Consider the following 18,672-nt stretch of genomic DNA (forward strand, 5'->3'; position numbering starts at 1 on the left):
TAATATTTTTAATAGTAAAATTTTTGTTATAAAATGTTGTTATTTATTTATTTTTCTTTAAATCCAGGTAAAACGAACTCAACAACTAAAAAAAGGATAATAAGGTTTTTTTAAAAAATAAGTTATTAGATTAAAATTTATTTTTCAAAATTTTTTTTTATTAAAATAGTGGTACAAAAAAAATTAAGTGAGTTATTTTAAAAATTAAAATGTTAATACAAAATATATAAAACTGATTTTTTTTTTTTTTTTTTTTAAACAAAACCAATGAATATTTTATTTTATGACAAAAGCAACTCTTCAAGAACACCTACAAAAATTTCAGGATATTTTTTTTTGTAAACTTGAAATGTTTTATTTGCCATAACATCACGTAAATTTCTTTTCATAAATTCTAAACATTCTTTATTTAATTTTTCAAGATTAAATCTATCAGAACAAACAAGTATACCAGCAACATCATCAAGATTTATTTTTTCGCATATTATATCTTCACAAATATTTTTAAGCCGTTCAACCTGATATTTTTCAGCAACAGCAAGTAGTTCCATTGCTATTTTGTCAACATTTGGTGATTCATCAGTATAAATATAATGTAAAAATTCTTCAAAAACATCTTCTTCAATATCATCAATGACAACTTCATTTCTTTTATCTTCCTTGAATTGTTTATTATCAAACATTGCAGAAAAAACAGGACTACGTACTCCAAGAATTCCTTTGATGGCACGAAATGATTTGTTACCCACTCGAATAGTAACATCACTTGATTTTTTATTTAACAAAAGTTTTTTCCAGTCTTCACTCAGTTGTGGTGTTGTATTGAATGTTGAACTATCATCATCATCATTATTTGTTAGTTTTTTAGTAATTGTAATTGTACAATAAACTCGAAGCTCATCATTTCGTATATATTTATTAAATGATTTAAACAACTTCGCCTTTGAAATATAATGATTCCATATAATTTCATCTGGACACTGATCAAAATCATATTCTTTAGTTTTCTCATTTCCATGATTAAATGATATTCTACATTTTGTCATTAATATTGCATTAACATTAAATGATTGAAGTTGTAGCTCCACCGATATATATTTATTGTTATTGTCCGATTTAGAATCATCAGATTCAGAACTAGAACTTTGAGAATCAGATTCATAATCACCATCTGAACCAGTTGCTTTGTTTGGATTTATTTTTAAAACCCATTCATCATCTACATCAGAATAATTTGATGAAAAAGTTGGTGATTTAATTGTTCCTCTGGTATATTGACTGATGAAGTTTTCAACTTTCCATTTATATGTAAATTTACAAGTTTCTTCACCAGTAACATAGTTTTGGTTTGCCATTAAAAACTTAATGGAATCTCGAGTAGATCCAGCAACTCCCGACATGATTATGTATATTAATTATAATTGGTATTTCTAAATTGATCAATTTTTTTTTGACACAATTGTAACTTTGTACAGGTTAACTGAGACTGATTAACAACAAAAACATGTCAATCTCATGGACCATATGATCAGAGCACACACACACACACATGTGTATGTAATGACGTACATGTTTATATTGGTTTCTATCAGTTTCTATCTACCACGAGTAATTTTTTTATTAAATCAATCGATCAATCGAAAAACTTATACAATCGATTGATACATTTTGTGTACGCGTTGATAATTAATATTTTTTATTATAAAATAATTTTTTTTTAATATAAACAAATACTGTATTTTATAATGTAGTAAAAAATAGTCAATATTTTTCTTATAAATTTTATTTAACTTTTAATTGTTTTATAGTTCAAGTTGTCGAAATTTTCTATCGAAATTTTTAAATTTAATAAATATAATAAGGCAATTAAAGGAAATTATATCATAAAAATTAGAGAATAATAACAAAATTACTAATTACAGAATTATAACAAAATTAATAAATATAAAAAAAGAGTATTTGTCAAAAAAAAAACTTAACAACTAAAAAAAGGAAAGTAAGGTTTTTTAAATAATAAGTCCATTGATAGAAGTTTGTTTTTCAATATTTTTTTTTATTAGAATAGTGGTATAAAAAAAATTATGTAAATTATTTTAAAAATTAAAATGTTTAATATAAAATACATAAAACTGAAGGTTCTTTTTTAAAACAAAAGACCAATTAATATTCTTTATTTTATGATTTAAGCAACTGCTCAAGAACACCTACAAAAACTTCAGGATATTTTTTTTTGTAAACTTGAAATGTTTCATTTGACAAAACAGCTTGTAAATTTTTTTTCATAAATTCTGAACATTTTTGATTCAGTTTTTTGAGATTATATCTATCAGAACAAACAAGTATACTTGAAATATTATCAAAATCTATCGTTCCACATATTATTTCTTCACAAATATTTTTAAGACAATCCACCTGATATCTGTCAGCAACAGCAAGTAGTTCCATTGGCATTTTGTCAACATTTGGTGATTCACCAGTATAAATGCAATGTAAAAATTCTTCAAAAACATCTTCATCAATATCTTCAATGACAACTTCATTTTTTTCATTTTCTTTGAATTGTTCATGATCAAACATTGCAGCAAAAACTGGACTACGTACTGCAAGAATTCCTTTAATTGCACGAAATGATTTTTGACCCACTTGAATTGTAACATCAGCTGATTTTTCACTTAACAAAAGTTTTTCCAAGTCGACACACAGTTGTTGTTTTGCATCAAATGATGGAATTACATTAGAATTATTTGTTCGTTTTTTAGACATCGTTATTGTACAACGAATTTTAAGTTCATTATTTTGTACATATCCATTTCTTGAATCGAATATGTCTGAACTTGAAATATATTTATCCCATGTAATTTTTTCTGATAATGTACGGAAATTATATTTCATAGTTATTTTATTTTCACGACCAATTGATATTGTACATTTTGTTTGTAATTGTGAAGTATTGTTGAACGATTTGAGTTGTAGATCTACCGACATATAAGTGCGATTATCAAATTGAACATCTCCACTTGGATAATATTTTAAAATCCATTCATCAGCAAAATCAGCATTATGAGACGAAAAACTTGGTGATTCAATTGTTTTATTCCACAATCGCTTGAAGTTTTGAATTGTCCATTCATATGTAAATACATAAGTTTTCATAATATCAGTAACCATTTGGCACGAGTCTACAAGTCTAATGCAATCAGCAAGTAGAACTGCCATGATTGTGTTAATTAATATTCGTTTATAAAGTACTAATTTTTTTTTTTTGACACAATTGTAACTTTGTACAGGTTAACTGAGACTTGCTGAGACTGATTAACAACAAAAACATGTCATGGACCATATGATCAGAGCACACACACATCACATACACATATATTGAGGCTCATGTTTCCATCATCAATAAACAACGACAAATTTTCTAATAAATTAGACAATTAATCGAAAAATTTATACAGTCGATTCATTCTTATAAATCTTATTTAACTTTTATGAATTGTTTTAGTTCAAGTTGTCGAAATTTTCTATCGAAATTTTTAAATTTTATAAATATTAATAAGGCAATTAAAGGAAATTATCATGAAACTTAGAGAAAAATATTTATGATTCTTGACGAAAATATTTAAAACCAATGACAATTGTTTAATACCACTTTACTTTTTGCTTAAAAATCGTTTCACCTTCTGTTACAAGATCTTTTTTCTAAGACTTTTTTTACTACTGTATAAGTTGGTGGAGGTTTTTGCCACTTTTGAGATTTTCTATATTCATTGCAATTCGTACATCTCAAAGCTGGTCGACCAATATTCTGTTTTTTACATGAAGCAATACCTCCACAAACAGTATTAGAAATAATTCTAAAACAAAAAATAAAAAAAATTTATTTATTACGATAAAAAATTAATGATTTAAATTAAATTTTTTTACCTTTTAGAATTTATTAAAGTGGCACATAGGTTCCAATTATAAATTGTTATTAAATAATCAACAACTTCATTTGTACTTTTAAATTCATGATGCAAATAATCATCATGTACTAGAATAAATTCTAGTAAAATTCGAGAACTTAAATCATCATATATTTCAACTCTTCGTAACACATTATCATCTGACATTGATAAAAAAACTACTTTTTCCTTATCAGGTGTTAAAATATAAGTCCAGTTGCAACTTCCAGGATATTTTAAATTATTTAAATCCATAAGTAGAGTGTCAAAAGTAAATGGTGCTTCACAGTTGTTGTGTTGTTTATTATCCTGGTCTTTATTATTTACAGTTTGAGCTGACACATGTACTGTATTTGCAGATGATGATTCAATTGATGAATCAGAGTTTGATCCAATATCAACATCATTAGTTTCATTTGATACATTAATATTTTCCTCAATTAAAACATCATTGATAGTTTTCATTGGTACATCATCATTTGTCGCAGTTGGTACATCAACCTTTGTCTTAATTGGTACATCAGTGTTTGTCTTAATTGGTACATCAACATTTGTTTTAGTTGGTACATTAACCTTTCTCTTAATTGGTACATTAACGTTTTTTTTAATTGGTACATCAACCTTTGTTTTATTTGGTACATCAACATTACTTTTTATTGGCTCCTTATGTGATAAATTATTATTACCAGAAGTCACACAAATATTTGAAGATGATGGAACAGCGTTAGGTTTCAACCGTTTTTTTCCATAAGGATATGACCAAATGTGTGTTGGTAGTTTCTGTATATAATGTGTTATCAAATCACTTGGATGGAAATGTTTTTCACAGACATAGCTTGATGCACTGAAAGGTTTTTTTACTTCTAAAAGATTTGATTTCCAAGCATCAAAAAGTATTGGATCCTATTGTTGATAAATAAAAAATTAAAATTGAATTTAAAATGATAATATAATTATTAAATATTGCATGTATACATTTGAAAATTTTGTTAATGAGACTGATTACCTTTGGTACAGCAAAGAGAGTAATTTTACTATTTGCTCTTGGTTCACGGCAACCACGAACGATACAAATTCTCCCCATAATTACCTGTTAAATAAATAATGACAATGATAAAAAATACTTTATTTATTGTAATATATTTTAAACATGACAGTTAGGTAAATAAAAGAATTGAAATCTTTATTCAATATAAATAGATCAAATAAATTACTTACTGGCACAATTTATAAAAATTATTATTAATACTTTATTGTTTGAATGTTTAATAAAAAATATGAATAGATAACTTGTTGTTATTGTTTGTTAATTATAATTGATAGTAACATGGAACTTAGCAATCAACTTAATAAAAACATTAACAACAATGGCATGTGACTGTCGGTGAGCACTCGCTGCACTAGTGCCATCTAATAATGAAGCTAAAATTAAAAAATTACCCTGAATTACCCTCCGTGGTAGACCTCCATTTTTTAAATTTTGATTTGTTGTTATTTTTGCTATAAAATAAATAAAGACACGTCGAAATTACAGGGCTCATTTCTTGTGTAAAAAAAATATTCAAATAATATAATTAGATTTAAAATAAAATACTTGAATTTGTAGACTAGACAAGATTTATTAAAAATAAAATGTAAATTTCTGTATTTTTGAAAATAAAAAATAAATAATAGAAAATTTTACACGAATATGTTGTTAAAGTGCATGATTGTAAAATTATTTATCCACTGACTAATAAAATAATATCAAAAAATTGTCTATAAATTAGAATTCTTGAAATTCAAATCAAATAAATTAAATCAAAGAATTCCATTTAATTTTCCAAATAATTTGTCAATTGATTTAAATTGTCATTTATATCAGCTGGTATGACAAGTGCAAGCAGGATTTTTATTTTTTGCTAAATTAAAATACTTTTTCTATCAACTTTAATCAACATGGAACAGTGCTATCTGGTATATAACTATAAGAAATGCAATAGCATGTACACCATACGTTGGTTTTCAATGAGTAATCGCTAAAAAATATTTCAACAAGTACAATTGCAGTATTGTCCACAAAAAACTACGTATGCATATCAATATAATAAATATTTTTTAAAAGTATACAAACAATTTATGTTATAAATTTACTTTTCTTTAAATCCAGATTAAAGGAACTCAACAACTAAAAAAAAGATAATAAGGTTTTTTTAAAAAAATAAGTCTATTGATTAAAATTTATTTTTAAATATTTCTTTTTATTACAATAGTGGTTTAGAAAAAATTGAGTAAGTTATTTCAAAATTTTAATAAAATATACACTTGATGATATTTAACTGAGTATTTTATTTAATTTTTTTTTGAATCAAAACCAATGAATATTTTTTATTTTATGACATAAGCAAGTGCTCAAGAACATCTACAAAAATTTCAGGATATTTTTTTTTGTAAACTTGAAATGTTTTGTTTGATATAACAGCTTGTAAATTTTTTTTCATAAATTCTAAACATTTTTGATTGAGTTTTTTAAGATTATATCTATCAGAACAAACAAGTATATTTGCAACAGTATCAACATATATCGTTTTGCAAATTGCTTCTTCACAAATAATTTTAAGACGATCCACCTGATATTTATCAGCAACAGCAAGTAGTTCCATTGGCATTTTTTTAACATTTGGTGATTCATCAGTATAAATATAATGTAAAAATTCTTCAAAAACATCTTCTTCAATATCATCAATGACAACTTCATTTCTTTTATTTTCCTTGAATTGTTTATGATCAAACATTGCAGAAAAAACAGGACTGCGTACTCCAAGAATTCCTTTGATTGCACGAAATGATTTTTGACCCACTTGAATAGTAATATCACTTGATTTTTCATTTAACAAAAGTTTTTTCCAGTCTTCACTCAGTTGTGGTGTTGCAATTCTTGTTGAAAATATATCGAAAAAATTGGTTTGTTTTTTAGACATTGTTATTGTACAACAAATTTTAAGTTCATCATTAGTTTTTTCTAACAATTCTATTGTTGGAATAATTTTACTGCAGGTAATTTTTTCTGAAAATTTACTGAAATTATGTTCTTTAGTTATTTTATATTTATCATTAATTAATATTTTACATTTTGTTTGGAGTTGTGAAGTAGTATTATTATTGAATGATTGAAGCTGTAGATCAGCCACTATACGTGTATCACCAAGGCAATTTTTATATGAAAGTATTTCCAAAATCCATTTATCGTCAAAATCACCATAATGAGATGAAAAAATTGGCGATTGATTTGTTTCTTTGACCCGATGACTAAAGTTTGAAATTGTCCATTCATGCGTAAATTCACAACATTCCATACCAGTAACATCAATAGGTCCAACAAATACTGACATGATTGTCAATGATTGTGTTAATTAATATTCGTTTTCAGATAAATTTAATTTTTTGATTAATTTAATAAATTTCTTTTTGGCACAATTGTATCTTTGTACCACTTAGTACAGGTTAACACTTAACTGCGACTGATTAATAGATAACAACAACATGCGGCAGGCCAATATTGCCAATCTCATGGACCATATGATCAGAGACACACATGACACATCACGCACACACACATAATGAGGCACATGTTTCTATTATCGAGAAATTTTTTAATAAATTAATCGATTAATCGAAAAATTTGTACAATCGATTGATACATTTTATGTACGTTGATAATTAATTTTAAATTAATAAAATAATTTAATTAATAAAACTTGTAATGTAAAAAATTGTTTATATTTTTGATATATAAATTTTATCTAACTTCTATAAATTTTTTTAGTTTTAAGTTGTCGAAATTTTCTATCGAAATTTTTTAATTTTATTTCTAATAAAATAATATCAAAAAATTGTTTATAAATTAGAATTCTTGAAATTCAAGATCAAATAAATTGAATCGAAGAATTCTATTTAATTTTCCAAATAATTTGTCAATTGAATTTAATTGTCATTCATGTGGTAATATGATTGGTACAAATTCATCAACGTATTTTTAATCAGTAGACGCTAAAAAATATTCCAACAAGTACAGCTGCGGTATTCTCCACAAAAAACTACCTATGTATATCAAAATAATTAATATTTTTAATAGTAAACAAATAATTTATGTTCTTAAATGTTGTTATTTATTTACTTTTCCTTAGATCGAGATTGAAGGAACTCGACAACTAAAAAAAGGATAATAAGGTTTTAAAAAAAAAAAGTCTATTGATTAAAATTTATTTTTTAATATTTTTTTTTTTATTAGAATAGTGGTATAAAAAAAATTAAGTAAGTTATTTTAAAAATTAAAATGTTAATACAAAATATATAAAACTGAGTTTTTATTTTTTTTTAAACAAAATCAATGGATATTTTATTTTATGACAAAAGCAACTCTTCAAGAACACCTACAAAAATTTCAGAATATTTTTTTTTGTAAACTTGAAATGTTTTATTTGCCATAACATCTCGTAAATTTTTTTTCATAAATTCCAAACATTTTTGATTCAGTTTTTTGAGATTATATCTATCAGAACAAACAAGTATACTTGAAATATTATCAAAATCTATCGTTGATCCACATATTATTTCTTCACAAATATTTTTAAGACAATCCACCTGATATCTGTCAGCAACAGCAAGTAGTTCCATTGGCATTTTGTCAACATTTGGTGATTCACCAGTATAAATATAATGTAAAAATTCTTCAAAAACATCTTCTTCAATATCATCAATGACAACTTCATTTTTTTTATTTTCTTTGAATTCTTCATGATCAAACATTGCAGCAAAAACAGGACTGCGTACTCCAAGAATTCCTTTGATTGCACGAAATGATTTTTGACCCACTTTAATAGTAATATCACTTGATTTTTTATTTAACAAAAGTTTTTTCCAGTCTTCACTCAGTTGTGATGTTGCAGAACTATTTGTTAGTTTTTTAAACATTCTTATTGTACAACAAATTTTAAGTTCATCATTTCGGAAATATTCGTTAATTGTTTCTAACAATTTCATTGTTGGAATAATTTTACTGCAGGTAATTGTTTCTGGAAATTTACTGAAATCATGTTCTTTAGTTATTTGATGTTTATTATCAATTAATATTTTACATTTTGTCTGTAGTTGTGAAGTATTATTGAATGATTGAAGCTGTAGATCAGCCACTATACAAATATCACCACAGTAATTGGCCATATCATTTGGATATATTTTCATAATCCATTTATCGTGAAAATCAGAATAATGAGAGGAAAAACTTGGTGATTCACATGTTTTTTTATACGATTGCTTGAAGTTTTTAATTTTCCATTCATACGTAAATTCACAACATTCCATACCAGTAACGGCAGTAACATGACTAGGTCCAGCAAGTCCTGACATGATTGTCAATGATTGTGTTGATTAATATTCGTTTTTAGACTAACAAATTTCTTTTTTGACACAATTGTATCTTTGTACAGGTTAACTGCGACTGATTAATAACAAAAACTTATGGACTGTTATGGACCATATGATCCAGGTGATCCAGAGCTACACACACACACACATAATGACGCACATGTTTCTATTGGTTTCTATCAGTTTCTATCTACCACGAGAAATTTTTTAATAAATCAATTGATTAATCGAAAAATGTATACAATCGATTGATACATTTTATGTACGTCTCTAGTCTTCTTGGTTGATAATTAATATGTTTTATTATAAAATTATATTTAATTTCTTAATATAAACAAACACTGCATTTTGTAATGTAAAAAATTGTTAATATTTTTCTTATAAATTTTATCTAACTTCTATAAATTTTTTTAGTTTCAAGTTGTCGAAATTTTCTATCGAAATTTTTTGATTTTATAATTTCTATTTGCCATTGCGTTGTTTAGTAATCTATTTTTTTTTTTTTTAATTTCAATTATTGTGTTATTTTATTTTTGCTATAAATAAATAAATTAGTGACGCAATCGAGGCTCATTTTTAGAGTGTAAAAAAAATATTCAAATAATATAATTAGATTTAAAATAAAATACTTGAATTTGTAGACTAGACAAAATTTATTAAAAATAAAAAATAAATAATGGAAAATTTTACAAGAATATGTTGTTAAAGTGCATGATTGTAAAATTATTTATCCACCAACTAATAAAATAATATCAAAAAATTGTCTATAAATTAGAATTCTTGAAATTCAAGATCAAAAAATTAAAGCAAAGAATTGCATTTAATTTTCCAAATAATTTGTCAATTGATTTTAATTGTCATTTATGTGGTGATATAATTGATACAAATTCATCAACGTCTATTTAATCACTAAACGCTGAAAAATATTTCAACAAGAACAGCTATGTATATCAAAATAATTAATATTTTTTAAAAGTAAACAAGCAATTTATGTTATAAAATGTTGTTATTTATTTACTTTTCTTTAAATCCAGATTAAAAGAACTCAACAACTAAAAAAGGATAATAAGGTTTTTTAAAAAAATAAGTCTATTGATTAAAATTTATTTTTAAATATTTCTTTTTATTACAATAGTGGTTTAGAAATAGTGGTTATTTCAAAATTTTAATGAAATATACACTTGATGATATTTAACTGAGTTTTATTTATTTATTTTTTTTAATCAAAACCAATGGATATTTTTTATTTTATGACATAAGCAAGTGCTCAAGAACATCTACAAAAATTTCAGGATATTTTTTTTTGTAAACTTGAAATGTTTTGTTTGATATAACAGCTTGTAAATTTTTTTTCATAAATTCTAAACATTTTTCATTTAGTTTTTTGAGATTATATCTATCAGAACAAACAAGTATACTTGCAACATTATCAAAATTTATCGTTTTGAAAATGACTTCTTCACAAATATTTTTAAGACAATCCATCTGATATTTGTCAGCAACAGCAAGTAGTTCCATCGCCATTTTGTCAATTCTTGATGACTCACCAGTATAAATATAATGTAGAAATTCTTCAAAAACATCTTCTTCAATATCATCAATGACAACTTCATTTTTTTCATTTTCTTTGAATTCTTCATGATCAAACATTGCAGAAAAAACAGGACTGCGTACCCCAAGAATTCCTTTGATTGCACGAAATGATTTTTGACCCACTTGAATTGTAACATCAGCTGATTTTTCATTTAACAAAAGTTGTTTCCAGTCTTCACTCAGTTGTTGTCTAGCATTAATTGTTGAAATATCATTAGAATTATTTGTTGTTTTTTTTGTCATTGTTATCGTACAACAAATTTTGAGTTCATTTTTTAGTCCATTAGCTGTTTTTGACAATTCTAATGGTGAAATAGATTTACCGTAGACACTTGTTTCTGAAAATTTACTGAAAGTATATTCTTCAGTTTTTTCATATTTATCATTAATTAATATTTTACATTTTGTTTGGAGTTGTGAAGTAGTATTATTATTGAATGATTGAAGCTTTAGATCAGCCTCTATATATGTATTACGACAGTAATTGTTGATTTTATCTAAATATATTTTCAAAGTCCATTTATCGTCAAAATCACCATAATGAGATGAAAAAATTGGTGATTCAAATCCTCCATACAATTGCTCGTAGTTTTTAATTGTCCATTCATACGTAAATTCACAACATTCCATACCAGTAACATGAATAGGTCCAGCAAGTACTGACATGATTGTCGATGATTGTGTTAATTGATATTCGTTTTTAGACTAATAAATTTCTTTTTTGACACAATTGTATCTTTGTACAGGTTAACTACGACTGATTAACAACAAAAACATGCCAATCTCATGGACCATATGACCCAGAGCTACACACACACACACACATAATGACGCACATGTTTCTATTGGTTTCAATTGGTTTCTATCATCAATCAACCATGAGAAATTTTTTAATAAATCAATCGATTAATCATCGATTGATACATTTTATGTACGTTGATAACAAGAAGACTAGTTCTCTAGTCTTCTTGATTGATAATTAATATATTTTGTAATGTAAAAAATTGTTTATATTTTTCATATAAATTTTATCTAACTTCTATAAATTTTTTTAGTTTTAAGTTGTCGAAATTTTTTAATTTTAGAATTTCTATTTGCCATTGCCTTGTTTAGTAAATTATTATTTTTTTTTTTTTTTAAATTTTAATTATCGTGTTATTTTATTTTTGCTATAAATAAATAAATCAGTGACGCAATCGAGGCTCATTTTTAGAGTGTAAAAAAAATATTCAAATAATATAATTAGATTTAAAATAAAATACTTGAATTTGTAGACTAGACAAAATTTATTAAAAATAAAATGTAAATTTCTGTATTTTTGAAAATAAAAAATAAATAATGGAAAATTTTACACGAATATGTTGTTAAAGTGCATGATTGTAAAATTATTTATCCACTAACTAATAAAATAATATCAAAAAATTGTCTATAAATTAGAATTCTTGAAATTCAAGATCAAATAATCGACGAATAACTTCATTCATTTCAAGTTTTTTTGTTAAATCAACAAGAAGTTCTTCCTTGAGTTTTTCTGAAACCCTGAAAGTTTAAACGAACAACATACAAATTTTATCAATACTTATTTAAAACAACTAAAAAAATAACTTACCATGCTACAACTTCCGATGGTTCATTAGAAGTTTTGCTAGTATACATTGAATTCGTCAGACAAAATTGATAAAATTTCTCTCGATAATTTAATATCCGTTCAGCAACTTTTTCATCAACAATTAATTTAGTCTCATCTTCATTTTTATCATCAGTCTTTTCTTCTTCATAATTAACACAAATCAACTTTGCATTATCATTTGAATTAGTCATTTTAATTTTTGGTTTCTTACATTGTTCTTGGTGCTCTTCAAAAGAAGCCCAAAATTCAGTCTCATTATTATTTTTCTACAACAAAAATAAACAAATATAATTACTTAAAACGTGCCCAGTTAATAAAAACAAAAACGTCATACATTTTTTGGTAATAAAGCCATAAAATCAGCAATCACAGGAATAAAATTTGATAAATCTTCTTGTTTTATTTTACTTTTTTTATCATGTAATACTGTTTCATCTGATTGCAATGATAATTTTGATTTCTTATAGCAACATTTTGGTTTCTTTTTAATTTTAATTTCACTTGGTGCTGTTGATGGTAGCTTTCTTGATAATCTTTCACTACTAATTATCTATTAAATCATAATTAAATAATTATAAAATAACTACAAGTCATAAATTCATGTTAAAATATAAAAATCTCTAACTGTTTCGGAAAATTTTGGTATGAGGCCCATTGTCGTGCTGATTTTATCTTCATGAAGTAAACCATTTATTCTTGATTTACGTATTTTTTGAGATTTACGAATCAAAGAATTTTGATAACTCTGATCTGGTGTTGGTGGAGGATTATTAATTGGCATACTCAGAGTTCTCTGTGCTCTATCTTTTGGATGTATTCCAACTGTAACTAATTAATTAAATTAAATTAATATACACTTTTAAATTAATTCATTTAATTATTTATTTACCATGCCTTCTGTTTTTTGGATCCCTGTATGATTTTTTATTTGAAACAGAATTATACATGCTCAAACGATTTGGTATTTTATGATTATCTATTTTACGTTTATCTGATACACCAGGAAAACCATGAGTTGAATGAGCACCATAACTAATAGCTGATGGTGAATTTATTTCAGATGTTGAATTAACTTTTGATAAAATTTCATAACAACGTGTTTGAATATTATCACCCTGTTGAAAAAAAAAAAAATTACATATATTTATAATTAAAATTGAAAATAAAAATTAATAATTACCAATGGATAAATATCTAAATTTTCAGTTTCCAAAAATTCAAAAGACAAATTAATTTTATTACAAATTTCTTTGAGCTGAACAAGAACTTGTAAAATATCACCAAGTTTACCAGGATGTCCTTTTATTCCTGATGAAGATATATGCTTAGCATAAGCATCAAGAGCATACATCAATAATTGATGTGATGATAAAATTTTTGATTCAATTGCTTGTACATGAAGAATAAAATTATTTTTTTTAATTTTTTCTTTTGATGTTAATTCAGCTGCTTTAATATGTTGTTGTATATCAATAACTTGTCGTCCAAGAACATAAAGATAATTTCTTGAAAATCTTATTCCAAATTCAGCAAGACGTTGTTGACGACGTCGTAAATCACTTTCACCATCTGGTCTTGGAATTCTACCAAGTCTATATGATATTTCATTGAGAAGTTCTGATATTTTTGTTTGAATAATTAATACTTTTTTTATAACATTTGGGTGTAGAGAAATTTCATAAATTTTTCTATCTTTGGTAACTTTTTCATATTGTAAATTTAATTCTGGACTTGAATTACAATAATTTTTATTTTTTTGATAATTAAAATTATCATTTAATGTAACTGATGATATATGAGATTTTCCAATTGAATTATTCTTTGGTGAATCAACAAAATTATTATTATCTTGAGTTACAATAAATGTTTCTGAACTTGAATTTGATGATGAAGATCTTTTTGTTGAATTTAATGATTCAAGTTGTCTTTTTGTAAATGCCTGTTCTTTTATTTCAAATGGTTCTTCATATTTTTTATTTATTCTTCTTGTTTTTGATCCAAATGAATGTGTATTTTCTTCTAAATTTTTTAACTCAAGTTTCATCAAATCATAATTTGATACTGTACCATATTCATGTGTATTTTTTTTAAATTTTAAATCTTGATGTTGAAGAACTGATGTCCATAAATGTTCTTCATCTCTTTTTGATCTTTGTCGTTCAACTTCTTTGACAATATTATTAAATTGATTTGGTCGTATGTACTGCAAATGAAATCAATTAATTTTCATCAATTAAAATTTAATTTAACAAAATATATTCATACCCTGAAAGAATCATTGATGTCTTTTTCAGTGAGAATAGATCCAGAATAATTGTAATCAAACTTTCGACTCTCAGCAAGCGTTGACATATTTTTTTTTCCAATTAACAACACAGCTGCTCACAATTTCCAAATAACAATCACGTTATTTCAGCCTAATGTTTCTTACACTTACTCAAAATCTATCATAGATTTATCACAATTATCTCGACATTAAAATAAATAAATAAAAATAAATATTACATATAAAATATATCAGAAGTTGAACATGCAAGTCAAATTTGTGTTGTCAAAAAAAAAACAACATAAACAAAACAAAAAAATTACAAAGTTACCATAAAATTTATTCGAAGAAAAAAAAAAAAAAACTAGTTGTCACTAGAAAACTGCGCAAAACAAATGCGCTTAAAATATATTTAATTATTTATTTAAATTTGTTTAAATAATTTATAATTATCAAATATTGTTCAAGTAAAAATACCATAGAAAAAACAAATCGAAATAACGTTAATTATTACTAATTAATTAAATGGAAATATAAAATCTACGCATGCGCATGGTATGTGTATTTTGTTGACAAATTAATTATTGACACTTGACATGTGACAATGTTTATCAACATTAATAGATAAATTAAAGTACCCAATAAATATCAATCTATTTTTTTGATTCATCTGTCTGAATAATTTTAAAAACAATTTCAGATTTGATTCTTCAACTTGTTGACGTGGTCCACTTGGAGTACTTTGGTGTGATTCAACCGGTACCACATTTCAATCAAATAAATGTGAAAATAAATCAACATCTGTTGGCAATAATAGAGACCGTGGTGACTGCTGATCAACAAGATAAGTCTTGATGACATATTTACAGCCTATCAAATCATCTTTCCTGATTTATATAATAATAAACATTCACATGAAAGTGTTAAATCATTGTTGTTGTGATATATCCATGCATGGCTGCCATGTGTGCTGTACATGATAACACTATACCACTTTGAAATCATCATTTATCCGGCTTGCATAATGCGTACGTGCTAGTACGTGTCTAAACTCAGGTTGTTGATCATTCTTGATATCAATTGAATGTCAAGTTAAAAGTCATTAAATTTTTACTTCAACTCAGTATATATAACAGCAGGTGTTGATTGATTTATACAAGTTCACAGTCTTGATTATTTATTTAATCTTGTTAAACATAAATGTGAGTATTCGTTTTATTTTTTTTTTTTGTAACACACGTATGCTCATTAAAAAACATTACTGTCTAATTATATACAGTGCATTTGCATTTAAAAAAAATAATATGCGACTTATCTTGTCGACAGTTATGTATTCGCTTTGTTGTTTGTTAAAGTGTTTTAAAATGCATGTTTAAACAAGTACTCCAAAAAAAACTGGAGTAATTTTTTGGACAAAATGAAAATTGTTTAATTAATTTATATGTGAATTCTTGTCTGACCTGTTTGTCGTATCAGCTAGACAATTTTATATCTAATTTTGTTAACTTTTTATTTTTATTTTCTAGATGATTAGAAAAATCTTGTTTGGATTTTTCCTCATCTGCCTGGTAAATGGCCAAGAGTGGTCCTTAAAACTAAATCGAACAGAAATAAAAATTAAAATTGATGACACAAAAGAGGCAACATTTAATATTTCATTTCCAAAAATTATTCCAGAAAAATGGAAATTAATTGCAAATACATCTGATGAAGATTTAGTATCAATTGAAGTACCAGAATTTAAAAATATTACAAAAGAAAATATTGTTTGGAATGAAAGGATAAAAATTAAAGGCCTTAATTTAGGAAAAACAAAAATTACTCTCAATGTAATTACAAATGAGGTAAATATTTTAATAAACTATTGAAATTTTTAATTAAAAAAAGTGACAAAATAATTGGCTAATTATTTTTAGGGAATCTCAGCATCTTCTGAGACTTTGCTGGTGACAATAATACGTCCAGAAAGATTAATTGATACAATATTTGTCATAAGTGTTGCAACACTTGTTTCAATACTTTATATTAATTTTGGCTGTGCCATAGATTGGCAAATAATATGTGAAACAATGAAAAAACCAATTGGTCCACTAATTGGTGGTGTGTGCCAATTTATAATAATGCCACTTGTAAGTTAAAATATTCTCATCAATTATTTAAATAATCAGATAATTTTAAATATATATTTTCTTTTAAAAAAAAACAGATTGCATTTGGTATTGGTCAAATTTTATTTCCCAATAATCCAGAAATGCAAATTGGAATATTTTTCACTGGTATCAGTCCAAGTGGTGGTGCATCCAACATGTGGACATTATTACTTGGTGGTAATTTAAATCTTTCAATAGCAATGACAGCTTTATCTACGCTTGCAGCTTTTGGTATAAATATTTATTTTTTTTTCTATATATTTTATTTTATATTTTGTTATTTAAAAATTGGTTTTTTTTACAGTTACAATTCCATTGTGGGTTTTTACATTGGGTAAATATATTTTAGAAAAAGGAAAACTTCGTGTACCTTATAGAAATATTAGTACAATGGCAATTGGTCTTATTATTCCACTTGGAATTGGTTTTTTAATACAAAAAAAATATCCAAAATTATGTAAAACAATGGTGCGAATAACAAAAACATTTTCATCAATATTAATTCTTTTTATTGTTATATTTGCAATTATTACAAATTTTTATTTATTCAAGTTATTTTCTTGGAGGGTAAGTGATATTTTTAAATCAATTCGGCTATTTAATTAACAGTTAAAAAAAAAACTTAATAATTTCAGATTGTTTTAGCAGGAATGGGTCTTCCTTGGCTTGGTTTTATGTGTGGTTTAATTGCCATGACTTTATTTAAACAACCAGTTACAGATATCAAAGCAATTGCCATTGAAACTGGAATTCAAAATACTGGAATTGCTATTTTTTTACTTAAATTTAGTATGTCTCAACCAGAAGCAGATCTTACTACTGGTAAAAAAAAAACAACAAACTAATTTAATTTAACAATAAGTAAAACAATTAATTAAATTTTTACAGTTATTCCTGTGTCTGTTGCTGTGATGACTCCATTACCACTATTAATTGGATGGATCATAAAAATAGTTGTTGATAAAAAAAAAAAAAAACTCAATGGATCGTCTGAAATATTCGAAACTGATCATGTACCAGTTACCATTAACAGCAAAGAAAAATCTTTACAAAACTAGTTACATAATTAAAATTTGTTAAATTTAAAATTAATTGAGCAACATCAAATGGGGATAAATGGAAAATTGTTATTTTGTTTTTTAATTTATATTTAATGCAATTTTATTGTTTGTATATTTAATTTGTTTTTGTTGTTTTTATTTGTTGTTAATTGTCAGTACCTCGTCTACTCTCATTTGGATCAAGATTATTTTTATTTTTTTGTCATCAGGTCAATCATACAGTAGACTCATATGTGGCCTTGATATATTTATAAACAAATTTAAATATATAATTTTATAAAAAATTTTTAAATATTCATTTAATTTATTTCTACTGTTAGTCTATGAAATATTTACAAGTTTATCTAAACTTAAACATTATTAATACAATGAAACAAAATATTTTATAAATATCATAATTAGTATTTTTATACTGTACTTAAAAATATGATTTTTTTAACCCAGATTTTATAAATATATACAAGTTTAAATATATATAAAAAATAAAAATTACGAAAAGTTTAAATTTAATTATTTTTCTTTGCAATTTCCAGTCTGTCTTAAATCTAACTATGAAATATGATCCATTGTTTATTTGTTTATCGTTATATAAAGAATATTTAAGTCAATAGTGTGTGACTGT

At 24.9% G+C, this 18,672-nt stretch overlaps 7 protein-coding genes across 8 annotated transcripts; 1 reads left to right on the forward strand and 6 right to left on the reverse strand.

Moving 5' to 3' along the window:
* Positions 1-281: 281 nt before the first annotated feature.
* LOC122853960 (speckle-type POZ protein-like) lies at positions 282-1,400 on the reverse strand. Its single transcript, XM_044154369.1, has 2 exons — positions 615-1,400; positions 282-518 (listed from the first exon to the last, which is right to left on the reverse strand). The coding sequence occupies exons 1-2, from the start codon at positions 1,398-1,400 to the stop codon at positions 282-284; spliced, it is 1,023 nt and encodes a 340-aa protein (XP_044010304.1).
* A 775-nt stretch (positions 1,401-2,175) lies between these two features.
* LOC122853961 (speckle-type POZ protein-like) lies at positions 2,176-3,219 on the reverse strand. The gene has a single exon (XM_044154371.1). The coding sequence runs from the start codon at positions 3,214-3,216 to the stop codon at positions 2,176-2,178; it is 1,041 nt and encodes a 346-aa protein (XP_044010306.1). The 5' UTR covers positions 3,217-3,219.
* A 433-nt stretch (positions 3,220-3,652) lies between these two features.
* LOC122855228 lies at positions 3,653-5,323 on the reverse strand. The gene is made up of 4 exons (XM_044156438.1): positions 5,163-5,323; positions 4,951-5,034; positions 3,925-4,847; positions 3,653-3,854 (listed from the first exon to the last, which is right to left on the reverse strand). The coding sequence occupies exons 2-4, from the start codon at positions 5,026-5,028 to the stop codon at positions 3,674-3,676; spliced, it is 1,182 nt and encodes a 393-aa protein (XP_044012373.1). The 5' UTR covers positions 5,029-5,034; positions 5,163-5,323; the 3' UTR covers positions 3,653-3,673.
* LOC122853962 (protein maternal effect lethal 26-like) lies at positions 5,031-7,315 on the reverse strand. The gene is made up of 2 exons (XM_044154372.1): positions 6,717-7,315; positions 5,031-5,034 (listed from the first exon to the last, which is right to left on the reverse strand). The coding sequence occupies exons 1-2, from the start codon at positions 7,313-7,315 to the stop codon at positions 5,031-5,033; spliced, it is 603 nt and encodes a 200-aa protein (XP_044010307.1).
* A 1,012-nt stretch (positions 7,316-8,327) lies between these two features.
* LOC122853963 (speckle-type POZ protein-like) lies at positions 8,328-9,332 on the reverse strand. Its single transcript, XM_044154373.1, has 2 exons — positions 8,731-9,332; positions 8,328-8,574 (listed from the first exon to the last, which is right to left on the reverse strand). The coding sequence occupies exons 1-2, from the start codon at positions 9,330-9,332 to the stop codon at positions 8,328-8,330; spliced, it is 849 nt and encodes a 282-aa protein (XP_044010308.1).
* Positions 9,333-12,228: 2,896 nt separating this feature from the next.
* Positions 12,229-15,405, reverse strand: LOC122855229. 2 transcript variants are annotated; one of them, XM_044156441.1, is made up of 8 exons: positions 14,839-15,405; positions 13,864-14,776; positions 13,754-13,767; positions 13,463-13,688; positions 13,199-13,401; positions 12,908-13,123; positions 12,553-12,839; positions 12,299-12,482 (listed from the first exon to the last, which is right to left on the reverse strand). In XM_044156441.1, the coding sequence occupies exons 1-8, from the start codon at positions 14,923-14,925 to the stop codon at positions 12,377-12,379; spliced, it is 2,052 nt and encodes a 683-aa protein (XP_044012376.1). In that variant the 5' UTR covers positions 14,926-15,405; the 3' UTR covers positions 12,299-12,376. The 2 variants fall into 2 exon arrangements, with proteins under 2 accessions (XP_044012374.1, XP_044012376.1); XM_044156439.1 differs by having other exon boundaries at positions 12,229-12,482; positions 13,754-14,776.
* A 522-nt stretch (positions 15,406-15,927) lies between these two features.
* Positions 15,928-18,286, forward strand: LOC122855230 (P3 protein-like). The gene is made up of 7 exons (XM_044156442.1): positions 15,928-16,041; positions 16,366-16,683; positions 16,756-16,968; positions 17,046-17,220; positions 17,294-17,556; positions 17,625-17,811; positions 17,878-18,286. Exons 2-7 carry the CDS (start codon positions 16,366-16,368, stop codon positions 18,045-18,047), a joined length of 1,326 nt encoding a protein of 441 aa, XP_044012377.1. The 5' UTR covers positions 15,928-16,041; the 3' UTR covers positions 18,048-18,286.
* The last annotated feature ends 386 nt before the right edge of the window (positions 18,287-18,672 follow it).

Source organism: Aphidius gifuensis, linkage group LG4 (assembly GCF_014905175.1).
Source record: "Aphidius gifuensis isolate YNYX2018 linkage group LG4, ASM1490517v1, whole genome shotgun sequence".
In the NCBI taxonomy this organism is placed as follows: Eukaryota; Metazoa; Arthropoda; class Insecta; order Hymenoptera; family Braconidae; genus Aphidius; species Aphidius gifuensis.

Bases quoted from the DNA above. Each gene is read 5' to 3' on its own strand.
- LOC122855229 (XM_044156439.1), bottom strand. From the start codon at position 14,925: ATGTCAACGCTTGCTGAGAGTCGAAAGTTTGATTACAATTATTCTGGA. The intron at 13,402-13,462 runs GTAAATAAATAA...TTAATTAATTAG, and splicing joins TCCAAAAAACAGAAGGCATG to TTACAGTTGGAATACATCCA. The intron at 12,483-12,552 runs GTAAGTTATTTT...TTAAACTTTCAG, and splicing joins CCATCGGAAGTTGTAGCATG to GGTTTCAGAAAAACTCAAGG.
- LOC122853963 (XM_044154373.1), bottom strand. From the start codon at position 9,332: ATGTCAGGACTTGCTGGACCTAGTCATGTTACTGCCGTTACTGGTATG. The intron at 8,575-8,730 runs GTTTGATCATGA...TGTTGCTGACAG, and splicing joins AGTCCTGTTTTTGCTGCAAT to ATATCAGGTGGATTGTCTTA.
- LOC122855228 (XM_044156438.1), bottom strand. From the start codon at position 5,028: ATGGGGAGAATTTGTATCGTTCGTGGTTGCCGTGAACCAAGAGCAAAT. The intron at 4,848-4,950 runs GTAATCAGTCTC...TATCAACAATAG, and splicing joins CTCTCTTTGCTGTACCAAAG to GATCCAATACTTTTTGATGC. The intron at 3,855-3,924 runs GTAAAAAAATTT...TTTTTGTTTTAG, and splicing joins ACTTTAATAAATTCTAAAAG to AATTATTTCTAATACTGTTT.
- LOC122853962 (XM_044154372.1), bottom strand. From the start codon at position 7,315: ATGTCAGTATTTGTTGGACCTATTGATGTTACTGGTATGGAATGTTGT.
- LOC122853961 (XM_044154371.1), bottom strand. From the start codon at position 3,216: ATGGCAGTTCTACTTGCTGATTGCATTAGACTTGTAGACTCGTGCCAA.
- LOC122855230 (XM_044156442.1), top strand. From the start codon at position 16,366: ATGATTAGAAAAATCTTGTTTGGATTTTTCCTCATCTGCCTGGTAAAT. The intron at 16,969-17,045 runs GTAAGTTAAAAT...AAAAAAAAACAG, and splicing joins AATTTATAATAATGCCACTT to ATTGCATTTGGTATTGGTCA. The intron at 17,221-17,293 runs GTATAAATATTT...TTTTTTTTACAG, and splicing joins ATCTACGCTTGCAGCTTTTG to TTACAATTCCATTGTGGGTT.
- LOC122853960 (XM_044154369.1), bottom strand. From the start codon at position 1,400: ATGTCGGGAGTTGCTGGATCTACTCGAGATTCCATTAAGTTTTTAATG. The intron at 519-614 runs GTTTTTGAAGAA...GAAAAATATCAG, and splicing joins TTGATGATATTGAAGAAGAT to GTTGAACGGCTTAAAAATAT.